Source organism: Oncorhynchus mykiss, chromosome 27, assembly GCF_057628025.1.
Source record: "Oncorhynchus mykiss isolate SJ-2025 chromosome 27, ASM5762802v1, whole genome shotgun sequence".
NCBI lineage: Eukaryota > Metazoa > Chordata > Actinopteri > Salmoniformes > Salmonidae > Oncorhynchus > Oncorhynchus mykiss.
Window position 1 is genome coordinate 31,169,341 of NC_143048.1, and position 13,160 is coordinate 31,182,500.

At 45.3% G+C, this 13,160-nt stretch overlaps 1 protein-coding gene across 2 annotated transcripts in view; it reads left to right on the forward strand.

Moving 5' to 3' along the window:
* Nucleotides 1-393: 393 nt before the first annotated feature.
* The window catches only part of LOC110507933 (ephrin type-A receptor 4), an 82,812-nt gene continuing 70,045 nt past the window's right edge, over nt 394-13,160 (forward strand). The window contains exons 1-3 of one of the 2 annotated variants that reach the window (XM_090223869.1): nt 394-740; nt 2,127-2,194; nt 4,716-5,379. In XM_090223869.1, the coding sequence (XP_090079995.1) occupies nt 644-740; nt 2,127-2,194; nt 4,716-5,379 (829 nt within the window). In that variant the 5' untranslated portion in view covers nt 394-643. The remainder of the gene's footprint in view (nt 741-2,126; nt 2,195-4,715; nt 5,380-13,160) is intronic. The other variant, XM_090223868.1, reaches the window with a different exon arrangement.

Below are 13,160 nucleotides of genomic sequence, written 5' to 3' on the forward strand. Positions count from 1 at the left end.
CATGGTCTAAAGTGTTTCATCTTGGACAGCGCTGCACATCACTGGAGACAACTTTCATATGGGGATCACAACGCGGTCCAATGACGAGTAAGGCGGTTTAACTCACGTTATGAGAAAAATGACAAATATCTGCCTACACATGACAACGACTAGTCCGAAGAAATAATTAAGATTTTTAGGATTATTTGAGCAAAGCACTTTTGAGACACGTGCTATAGCCTAGACTTAATTAGGGATACCAATGTTGAAACGTTACTGGGAATTTCATATTTATTATTAATAACAATGTAACGACATTATCTTGGAAGTTTATTGGTTGTCTTTAACAAGAAAAGGAGTGGTGTCCGCATGAAAGAAATGCACTAAATATTACAGTAACAACTGGCCCTTTACACAGTCCCATTTGGCCCAGTGTCCACTCATGGCTGAGGGGTAGGGGGACAGTTAATGATTATTTGGCCGTTTGCCCGTCCACTGCGTTTCCTATTTGGAATGACTGCCGCGTCAGAGCGCTCAGACCCGCCTCCCGGCTGTTTTCGGAGCATCGCTCTATCCCTGCTTCAAACGCATATTCCACAGGGAGAGAGAGTGAGCAAGACCTGCGAGGAGCGGAACGAACGACGAGAAAAAAGGCGAACGACAAATGGCACTCATGGCTGGGATTTTGTTTACGGCGACCTTTGTGCTGCTTGGGATTTCTACGTTAGTTTCTTCGGCACGGATTTATCCTCCAAATGAAGGTAAGACTTGGAATAACAGCGGAGCCCCGTCTTGGACTTCTTCTCCGTTAGTTTATACTCCGTCCACTTCGTGTGTGAGACGGACCACGAGCCCGTTGTCCCGTAGCTATTCTGGACTCGTGCAAGAACCTGCAGCACTCAAATAAAGGGGCAACACAATTATTTTGCTCAACAACATGTGCCATTATTCTCTGACATTGGATTTCCATATGCGTCAAACCCATCGAACGTTTTGTGTCGTAGGCTACTTGGTCCTTTTGGTACCCAAATTGTTGAAAGCGCTTGGCAGAAAGCCGGAGCGTATGAAGTCTATATGGGGCTCTAGCAGGGTCCGAGTGGAGTTCTGGGAAGTCTTACTTCAGAGTTTCTGTTAATTAAGCAACAGTCACCTTCTTCAACATTTTTTTTTCTTTTTCTTGAGCCATATAGGCTACAAAGACTCGATTTTATGTAGCAATCATTATTGCTTTGGAGGGCGTCTGTGTCTGGTTTTGTGCAGGACGGTGGTGCAACCACCCCCCCCCCCCCCTTCCAAAATGAGCCATGTTATTTTAGTTCATAACCATGTATTGCAGTCGCAGTTCTGTACAATAATCCCCACTCAATTATCAAGTGGCTCTGGTGCATTTTCTATGTCAAATGCATTAACTTCAAAACAGTACGCAAATAATTACCTAAACCAAGTCATTTCAGATAAATGTTAACATATTCAATTAAATCCACTTTCTAAAATGAAATTAAATTCAGTAAACATGTAATCGTTTACAATTGAGATTTTCGTCACTGCGCACTGAGAAGATTGCAGTAAGAAATATAAGAGACTTGATAAATCTCATCACGGATTATTTTTGATTTCTCACTGAAGCAAATTAATTTAGAAGTCCGTGCTCCTCTAATTGACTTCGATTGATCATCATCGAACCTCAGGAGTTAAAACAGACAAACGGAGTCTCCAATATCTGGGCCTATTTCTTAACCAAACATCCAGTTTCACTCACTGGGTTACAATGACAATACCCATGGTTCTTTATACAAATATCAATGGGGTCCCTTTATGTTTTTAATCACAAATCCCCCTGAAAAAAATATCAACATTACGCATTTGAGTAATTCAAACATATTACATATTTTATGGAGTTATATGCGTGGACATGGGCCCATAGATAGGTCCTTACACATCGATCATTAGCCTATTTCTGACTGTTTTTTCGTTGAGCAGATTGTGCAGAATTGTTTTCCTCGATCAAACTGCATAACTATCCAACTATGGTAACATAACAGCACCGTGGCTTTTCAAAACGGTATATTAGCACTGTAGACCAGATTACACATCATCCGTGTTATGAACAGCCTATAACTGCTCACTTCTCTTTCTATGTTTTTCAGTGACGTTACTGGACTCCAGATCCGTAGCGGGGGAGTTGGGCTGGGTCGCCAACCCAACAGAAGGAGGGGTAAGTGCCCCTCGTTAGGACGCGAGTCCCCCGTTGATTCAAAATGAGGAGATGATGTCCTCTATAGCCTACCGGCCCCCTCCCTCCTCTCTCTCTACTTGCAGTAATGGTCAGATTCTAGTCCGATACTGTAGCAGGCGTCGGGTTTCCTGAATAGACCGCGGATTGAATCGGTCTTTGTGGAGAAACTTTATATCCTTTTCCCCCATTGAGGCGCGGGGGAGAGGAACTTGGCAGCACAGAAAGGGCCCTCTGGAATGGATGAATGAAGGGAAAGGGCAGCGGGTTTCAGTCCTCGCTGTATGATTGGATTGGGCCATAAAGCGATAGGGAATGTGATCGGACTAAATGCGTGATCCCGTGGTCTAATTGGGATATATATAGTTGCGCTGATCATGTACAGAGTGCGACTGTTTCGGGAATGGCGGTGAAGGGGCCCGGGGTGCGCGCGGCTGGGTCCTGTTTGGCACACTCCCTTGTCAGTTGTTCCCCGAGCAGAAGCAGCAGCAGCACTGGCGTCTGATTAATTGCATGGGACCATCTTATAGTTTTAGTCGTATTTATAGACTAAACCAACAAGGTGTCCCAAAGTAGAGCAACATATGCTATCCAAAAGCAATGACGTTCTGTCTTTTCAGACATCTTCTGGCATATCCATTATATTTTAATGGTACTGTTTATCGTATGCTATAGACCCATAAAAGAAACGTTGATCTTTTGTTGCAGCTCCGCCTCTCCAACTCTTTATTCACCATGGGGTTGAGTTGTTGTTCAATGAACTTGGTTCGTGTGTGCTGCTATTAGTTGCTCTCTGTTCCTCCTTCAACCGTTTCCTCCGTGGCGGAGTGATTGACAGGGTGCTGGCAGCGCCGACTGGCCTACATTCACCCTCTCATTACAACCAATTGCCCACATTCTCTCTCTCCTCCGCTATCGGGGAAAGGTGCGGCCTTATCTGCCACACCGGTTGATTTCCACGATAAAGGGCCAAGCAGAGAGAAGAGAGCAGTGGAATAGAGCAGCGGGGGTTACGGAGTCTCACCCATGTTTAGAGTTATCTCCCCTACTCAAAGGAATAGTGCTCTGAACGAGATTATTTATGATAACACGTTGAATCAAATAAAGCGCAGGATACACCCTTCCCCGTAGTAATAGCTCTGTTTGGGCTCCTTTCTCTGCATACTATATAGTCCTAACCAGATACAAGCAGAAGGCTGGTTTATCTGCTTTTGTTTTTAAATGCAATAAATTAGAAAACCCTTTTTTAACCTCATTATGAAACATGTAAAGGCCCAGTGAAGTGAAAAACGTGATTTACCTGTTTTTATGTATATTTCCACACAATAAGGTCAGATAATAATGTGAAATTGTGAAAATTATGATGATGCCCTTTTAGTGCAAGAACTGTTTGAAAAGACTGCCTGAAATTACAGCCTGTTTTGGTGGGATAGAGTTTCAGCCTGTCTGTTGACATCACCAGGTGGCAAATTAGCTAATAGACCAATAAGAAAGAGATTTCCAAACCTCTCTGCCAATAAAAAGCTAGTTCTCAGTTTTCCCCTCCCCACTCAGACCACTCCCAGACAGTCCTAGCAAAATTCTTTACTCTTTGCTGAGAAGCTATTTTGTTTATTTTTTGACCATTATAATTGAAAGCAATCACAGTAAGGTCCTTAATTGTTACCCAGAAAGGATTCGATATTGAGATAACAACTTCTGCATTGGATCTTTATGAGCATGGCATAATGCCCCCAATGCCTTTCAAAACGCCATATACCCTAGGCTCTTTATCATAAGTAAAACAAACATTGCTCCTATAATAATAAACCAGCCAGTCATCAATAACGTAATCCATACACCCGATCCATATGTGTGCTGTCAAAACCCTATCCAAAATAATTTGTATACCTACAGAAAGAACACAGACACACTTTTTCTATTGGGTTTCTGTTCAAATCACTATAAGCCATTACAGACTTGGGGCCTATCCATTAGCTCATACATAAGATTGTTTCAATACCCCCTTTCCTTTCTCTTTGCTCTCTTTCTGTATTTCTCTCCATTTCGTGACCTTTAAATTTATCATGGAGTTATGGGGATTTACATTGAGACATTAAATTTGACATTATAGTAATAATGAATGGTGCATGTTCCCCAAGGATTTGGTTGGTTTCCTTTTATGTGGAGATAAAACTTACTAGTCGGGATTGAATACAGTACAGTAGGACTATTTGTACTTATTTCTGCCTGTACCAGTAGTAGTTTCATTATAAAAGGCCTTACTATTTATATTAGGCCTTGTCATGCATTTATTATTCTTGAATTGACAAGCTTGGCCATTAAATAATTGGCCTTGTGGGACACAGATATTGAGTCACCATTTTGCTATGGTCTTTCTCAATGCTCTTTCTCAATGCAAGTCAATGTTTTTATGTGGCCAACCATTTTCCAGAATTTTCTAATGTTGATATAATGTTTGTCAGATGTTTTCCTAACATTGTCTCTGCGTTTGTGTCCTCAGTGGGAGGAGGTGAGCATCATGGATGAGAAGAACATTCCCATCAGGACGTACCAGGTGTGTAACGTGATGGAACCCAACCAGAACAACTGGCTTAGAACGGACTGGATCCTCCGAGGTGGAGCCCAGCGTGTCTACATCGAGATCAAGTTCACCCTGCGCGACTGTAACAGCCTCCCTGGTGTCATGGGAACCTGCAAGGAGACCTTCAACCTCTACTACTATGAGTCCAACAACGACAAGGAGCGCTACATCCGAGAGAACCAGTTTGGCAAGATTGACACGGTGGCAGCCGACGAGAGCTTCACCCAGGTGGACATCGGAGACCGCATCATGAAGCTGAACACGGAGGTCAGGGACGTCGGAGCCTTGACCCGGAAGGGTTTCTACCTGGCCTTCCAGGACGTGGGAGCCTGCATCGCCCTGGTGTCTGTCAGGGTGTTCTATAAGAAGTGTCCCATGGCTGTGAGGAACCTGGCCCAGTTCCCTGACACCATCACCGGGGCCGACACCTCCTCACTGGTGGAAGTCCGAGGATCCTGCGTGCATAATTCTGAGGAGCGTGACGTTCCCAAAATGTACTGCGGGGCGGACGGAGAGTGGCTGGTGCCCATCGGGAACTGCCTGTGTAACCCGGGATTCGAGGAGAGGAACGCTAAATGCCAGGGTAAGTTAAGGAGAGAAATCTTCCGTCTGCCTCAGATATATATATTCCTTTAGTCGCTGGCAGCAGCTGTTCTGCAAGGTTATTTATACTTGTCTCTATCTTTCTCTCTTCATTCACCTTCCATCTCTATCTCCATACAGAAGCCTGCTTCTTTATCATATCTCCCTCCTCTCTCTCTGTAGGTCTCTTTGTCTCACTCCCTCCCTCTTGCCCCCTCTCCTCTATTCACCAACCTCTCTCTCTGTTGCTTGTTGTCTCTCTCTCCTCCACCCCTCCCCGCGTCTATCCTACATGGTATCAGGCTGGGTAATAGAAGCAGTGATGATTGTAAATTCCGCAATTATCCAGGCCACTAAGATGTTTTAGTTAGGCCAGTAGAACAGGCCTTCTATTGGGATGTGTTAGTTCGACCAGGGGAACAGGCCTGCCTGTCTGCCGTGTGTCTCTGGTGGCTAAATTGCTCAGAAGAGATCAGTCTTAATATATACCAGTAGCTGCCAGTCTGTCTCTCTCCTCCTAGCCCCAACACCAGACCCAATCCCAGCCAGATGATTCCCAGTGTCTCTCTCCCTATCTCCTCCACATCCCACCACCAGCCCCAACCCCAGCCAGATGATTCCCAGTCTGTCGCTCTCTATCTCCTCCACATCCCACCACCAGCCCCAACCCCAGCCAGATGATTCCCAGTCTGTCTCTCTCTATCTCCTCCACATCCCACATCCCACCACCAGCCCCAACCCTAGCCAGATGATTCCCAGTCTGTCTCTCTCTATCTCCTCCACATTCCAACACCAGCCCCAATCCCAGCCAGATGATTCCCAGTCTCTCCCAGTCCCTCTCTCTCCTCGCCACCCCAACACCAGCCCAAATCCCAGCCAGATGATTCCCAGTCCCTCTCTCTATCTCCTCCCCACCCCAACACCAGCCCAAATCCCAGCCAGATGATTCCCAGTCCCTCTCTCTATCTCCTCCCCAACCCAACACCAGCCCAAATCCCAGCTAGATGATTCCCAGTCTCTCACTCTCTCTATCTCCTCCCCACCCCAACACCAGCCCAAATCCCAGCAAGATGATTCCCAGTCCCTCTCTCTCCTCCCCAACCCAGCTCCAATCCCAACCAGATGTTTCCAATTCTCTCTCTCTCCTCCCCACCCCACCACCAGCCCCAATCCCAGTCAGATGATTCTCAGTAGGGCCAGTGCTCATTCACCTCATTATATGCTGGTGGATGAGAGGTGGAAAGAAACACACACACACACACACACACACACACACACACACACACACACACACACACACACACACACACACACACACACACACACACACACACACACACACACACACACACACACACACACACACACACACAGCATTGAGGGTGAGGGGGAAAAATGCTACAAGTGTTTGTTTTACTCTTCCATCTCAATGATCCCTCTTGGTTCTGTTTAATGTTTGAGTGGCTATACGTAGTGGATGTCTTATATTAACCATCAGCATATGAATAACAACATGGCAATGCAAGAAAACAAAATTGTACTCAAAAGCCAGCGGAGATCATATATATGTTGAATCTGTCGATACAATTACCAAGGATATATAGGCCTGCTGTGTGTTTCTCTCCTGGTGCGTGGCTACAATGGGGGACGGGCCACTCTACCTACCTTCATTTACGGGGGAGCCTTTAAGCTCTATCTCAGAGGACTAATTGCCTGACAAACAGGCCTGGTGATTTAGGGTACTAGGGCTGGCTCCTTCTGAGGGGGGACGAGGAGGGCGCACTGAGGTACAAATGGTCACAGATGGTGTGTGTGTGTGGGAAAGGTTGCGGGTGAGGGGGTAGCATTTCGTGGCAAGAATGTTCTTTGGAATGGAGCCCGTCTCCCCTGTTGGTGGCTGTGGCTGTGTGGATAGCTGGGGCCAGTTTCTCACTCCCCTGGGTTGCCTTCAAAGAAGGAGAAGGCAGAGATGGAGGGATGAAGGAGAGCAGATTGAGGGTAGTTAAATACACTTGTTCAATTCAGTTAATCTCTTTGAATGATTATGTATCATTACTGGTTTGAGTCAGCAATATTTAATTCCCTCTCATACCAATCTCACGGGCAACTATCACATCAGAGTTAGTTCAGACACACACTCACGTTCTGCCTGGGTCTCCATGGCTACCAGAGCGTCAGTCCATGGTTCACCTCAGTGTTTGATGGGTTAAAAGGTGGAGCTCACTGTCAGCCTTCAAGTGCACTGATGAGCTGGTTAATATTCCACAGCATGACGAGGCAGAATAGTGGGGGGCTCAACTTCAATATAATCATGTGGTCCAAGACACTAAAGAGGGGATGAGATGGGGGGTTGGGTCTCAAGTCCTCTGTCAGAAAGAGGGTGTCTGTGTGTGCAAAGGTTATGGGGGTACCTTGGCCTCTGGTTCCCAGCAGTGGTGAGTGAATGGGACTCCTCCATCATTGTTGGAGCAGTGAGGTTGGGGGGTGTGTGGGTTAGGGGGGGTCAGGGGATTGTGAACGCTGGCTGAGGGTCAAAGGTCACTAAGTTGTTCATCCATCTTGCTGGTATGTGTGACAAGGTCGTGGGCCAGGATTGATTAAGATGTCAGTATCCTGACAGCTGGGTGCTCGGGGGCCGCCAGGATGTACACAGAGCACAGGGGCCAAGGGGTAAAGAGGCCAGGCAGGGCCCCCCGAGGATGACCGGGAGTTTGCTTTTGGGTACCTTTCTTTTCTCTCTCATTCCCTTGTTTCTATGAGCTTGGGTAGCAGGGTAGCGCTCTCTCCCGCTAGTCGTCTGTTGAGGGTGACTCCATTGTTGGGGTGGGAGGTCATGTGTTTGTATGTGTGAGTGTGTGTATCGATGTGTGTGTTTATGTGTGAGTTAGTCTGTGTATTGCGTTCATGTGGGTTGATGTGTGTGACTGTGTGTTTGTGTTAGAGGTTCGACAGATTATGATTTTTCAACGCTGATACCGATACCTATTATTGGAGGACCAAAAAAGCCGATACCGATTAATCGGCCAATTTTCTTTTCAATTTATTTGTAATAATGACAATTACAACAACACGGAATGAACACTTATTTTAACTTAATATAATACATAAATAAAATCAATTTAGCCTCAAGTAAATAATGAAACATATTCAATTTGGTTTAAATAATGCAAAAACAAACTGTTGGAGAGGAAAGTAAAAGTGCAATATGTGCCATGTAAGAAAGCTAACGTTTCAGTTCCTTGCTCAGAACATATGAAAGCTGGTGGTTCCTTTTAACATGAGTCTTCAATATTCCCAGGTAAGAAGTTGATAGGGTTGAAGTCATAAACAGCGCAATGCTTGACGCACAACGAAGAGCTGCTGGCAAAACACACGAAAGTGCTGTTTGAATGAATGTTTATGCGCCTGCTTCTGCCTACCACCGCTCAGTCAAATACTTAGATACTTGTATGCTTGTATGCTCAGTCAGAATATATGCAACGCAGGACACGCTAGATAATATCTAGTAATATCATCAACCATGTGTAGAAACTAGTGATTATGATTGATTGTTTTTTATAAGATAAGTTTAATGCTAGCTAGCAACTTACCTTGGCTTACTGCATTCGCGTAACAGGTAGTCAGTCTCCTTGTGGAGTGCAACGAGAGAGAGGCAGGTCGTTATTGCGTTGGACTAGTTAACTGTAAGGTTGCCAGTTCAATGTAACATTGAAACGTTTAGGCTACTACATGATACTCTAATTTTCCCTGTACCCATCATGAGTTTCTATTGGACAAATTCAGGTATGTTTATCCCCATTTCATTCCGTTTGCTTCTGTTTAAGAAACGTTTTTCAACAGAATCGACAGAATGATTACAACCCTGATCACACACAAACTGTTAACTTTCCAAGCCTCATATAATTGTTGTATCCTTCTGCCATCTACGCGCTCTCCTCCTCTCACCTTATCCCTTCGCTTGTGGACTTCGGTGCACAACACAACAGCTGTCTGTGACCAGGCGAAAAAACCTTTCCAACTCATACCTTCATATCATAACTGCTACACACAGCCTACATCGTTGTCACCATATTAGCTAACATAATGTCATAGTCAACATAGCTACTAGAACTAACGCATTAGTAAATCCCCTACAATAATGCAGTACGTTGTACACACTGTAAGCAGTTTAGCAGTTACACCAGCGGGCCACGGGGGCATTAAATTAGTAAAACCAAAAGCTTACCTTGACTTGGAAGAGTTCCAGTGTTGGATAGTTATAGCATGCTAGATAACATAGCATCCCTCTGTTTGAGCCGGTTGTTTGAGTAGGCTAAACTAGCTAGCTGCATTTGCTACCTAAGTAAGAAGAAATTAGAAAGTTTGTTTGTGGAAGGCAGTGAGCACCAAGAGCCTCCTAAGTTTTGTATTGAAGTCCATATACCCAGAGGAGGACAGAATCTAGATTGCCTCCAGCTACACTCTGGTGCCTCCCTACAGAGTCCTGTTGAGGCTACTGTAGACCTTAATTACAAAACAGTGTGCTTTAATCAAATCAAACTTTATTTGTCACATGCGCCGAATACAACAACTAGAGACCTTACCGTGAAATGCTTACTTAAAAGCCCTTAACCAACAATGCAGTTCAAGAAGAGTTTAGAAAATATTTACCAAATAAACTAAAGTAAATGTCAATGTAGTAGTCCGGGGGCCATTTGATTAATTGTTCAGCAGTCTAATGGCTTGGGGGTAGAAGCTGTTAAGAAGCCTTTTGGTCTTAGATAACGCTTGCCGTGTGGTAGCAGAAAAAACTATCTATGACTTGGGTGACTTGAGTCTCTGACAATTTTATGGGCTAACCTCTGACACCGCCTATTATATAGGTCCTGGATTGCAGGAAGCTTGGCCTCAGTGATGTACTGGGCCGTACGCACTACCCTCTATAGCGCCTTACGGTCAGATGCCGGGCAGTTGCCATACAAGGCCGTGGTGCAACCAGTCAGGATGTTCTCGATGGTGCAGCTGTAGAACGTTTTGAGGATCTGGCGACCCATGACAAATCTTTTCAGTCTCCGGAGGGCGAAAAGGTTTTGTTGTGCCCTCTTCACAAATGTCTTGGTGTGTTTGGACCATGATAAATCGTTGGTGATGTGGACACCAAGGAACTTGAAACTCTCGACCCGCTCCACTACAGCCCCGTTGATGTTAATGGGGGCCTGTTCGGCCCGCCTTTTCCTGTAGTCCACGATCAGCTCCTTTGTCTTGCTCACATTGAGGGAGAGGTTGTTGTCCTGGCACCACACTGCCAATTCTCTGATCTTCTCCCTATAGGCTGTCTCATCGTTATCGGTAATCAGGCCTACCACTGTTGTGTTGTCAGCAAACTTAATTGTGTTGGAGTCGTGTTTGGCCACACAGTCATGGGTGAACATGGAGTAAGGGAGGGGACTAAGTACACACCCATGAGGGGCCCCAGTGTTGGGGATCAGTGTGGGAGACAAGTTGTTGCCTACCTTTACCACCTGGCGGCGGCCCGTCAGGAAGTCCAGAATTCAGTTGCAGGGAGGTGTTTAGTCCCAAGGTCCTTAGCTTAGTGATGAGTTTTGTGGGCACTATGGTGTTGAACACTGAGCTGTAGTCAATGAACAGCATTCTCACATGTGTTCCTTTTTCCATGTGGGAAAGGGCAGTGTGGAGTGCGATTGATATTGCATCATCTGTGGATCTGTTGGGGAGGTATGCGAATTGGAGTGGGTCTAAGGTATCCGGGATGATGCTGTTGAAGTGAGTCATGACCAGCCTTTCAATGAACTTCATGGCTACCGACATGAGTGCTACGGGGCGGTAATCTTTTAGGCAGGTCACCTTCGCTTCCTTGGGCACAGGGACTATGGTGGTATTCTTGAAACATGTAGGTATTACAGACTCAGTCAGGGAGAGGTTGAAAATGTCTGTGAAGACACTTGCCAGTTGGTCCACGCATGCTTTGAGTTCAAGTCCTGGTAATCCGTCTGGCCCAGTGGCTTTGTGAACGTTGACCTGTTTAAAGGTCTTGCTCACATTGGCTACTGAGAGCGTGATCACACAGTCATCCAGAACAGCTGATGCTCTAGTGCATGCTTCAGTGTTTCTTGCCTCGAAGCGAGCATAAAAGGCATTTAGCTCGTCTAGTTGTCTCGCGCCACTGGGGAGCTTGCGTCTAGGTTTCTCTTTGTAGTCCATAATAGTTTTCAAGCCCTGCCACATCCGACGAGCGTCAGAGCCGGTGTAGTAGGATTCAATCTTAATTGTGTATTGACGCTTTGCTTGTTTGATGGTTTGTCTGAGGGCATAACAGGATTTCTTATAGGCGTCCGGATTAGTGTCCCGCTCCTTGAAAGCGGTAGCTCTAGCCTTTAGCTCGATGCGGATGTTGCCTGTCATCCATGACTTCTGGTTGGGATATGTACGTACGGTCACTTTGGGACGACATCATCGATGCACTTATTGATGAAGCCGATGACTGAGGTGGTATACTCCTCAATGCCATTGGATGAATCCCGGAACATATTCCAGTCTGTTCATTGCAAAACAGTCCTGTAGCATAGCATCCGCGTCATCTGACCACTTCTGTATTGAGCGAGTCACTGGTCCTTCCTGCTTTAGTTTTTGCTTGCAAGCCGGAATCAGGAGGATATAATTATGGTCGGATTTGCCAAATGGAGGATGGGGGAGAGCTTTGTATGCATCTCTGTGTGTGGTGTAAAGGTGAGTTTTTTCCCTCTGGTTGCACATGTGCACACTGGTAAAAATGTGGTAAAACTGATTTAAATTTGCTTCCATTAAAGTCCCCAGCTACTAGGCGCGCTGCTTCTGGGTGAGCATTTTCTTGTTTGCTTATGGCCTTATAGAGGTGGTTGTAGTGGCAGCATCAGTCTGTGGTGGTAAATAGACAGCTATGAATAATATAGATGAAAACTCTTGGTAGATAGTGTGGTCTACAACTTATCATAAGATACTTTACCTCAGGTGAGCAATACCTCTATACTTCTTTAATATGAGACATCACGCACCAGCTGTTATTGACAAAAAGACACACACCCCCACCCCTGGTTTTACCAGACGTAGCTTCTCTGTTCTGCCGGTGCATTGAGAATACCTCCAGCTCTATATTGTCCGCATCGTCGTTCAGCCAAGATTCAGTGAAACATAGGATATTACAGTTCTTAATGTCCCATTAGTAGGATAATCATATTCGTAGGTCATCCATTTTATTTTCCAATGATGCAACAGGAGTTTACTCCCTCTAGTCCCTCATGACTCGCCTACGGTGCAGGCAGCCTGATCTGCATCCTTTTTTCCTTTGTCTTTTCTTCACGCAAATGACATGGATCTGGACCTGTTCCTGGGAGAGCAGTATCTCTTTCTCGTCGAACTCGTTACAGGAAAAAGGTTCTTGCAGTCCGTAGTGAGTCATCCCGGTCATAATGGTAGCAGCAACATTATGTACAAAATACGTAAAAAAAATAAGTTACGAACATAAAAAAAAAAAAAAAATAATTGCACAATTGATTACGGAATGTGAAACGTCAGCCATCCTCTTCGGCACCATTTCGGCGTCCTAATCAATTCTTTGGTGACGTGAATATATTTTGTGTAGTTTTATCTAAAAAGGATAACTTTTTAAATGTTTCACTATTTTAAGTTTTATGAAATTCACTGAGGAGGTTGGTCCTCCTCTTCCCCCTCTGAGGAGCCTCCACTGAGGACATAGTTAGAGTTTACAGGTTGGCTGAACCGTAAAGGTGGCAGACTGTTTTGACA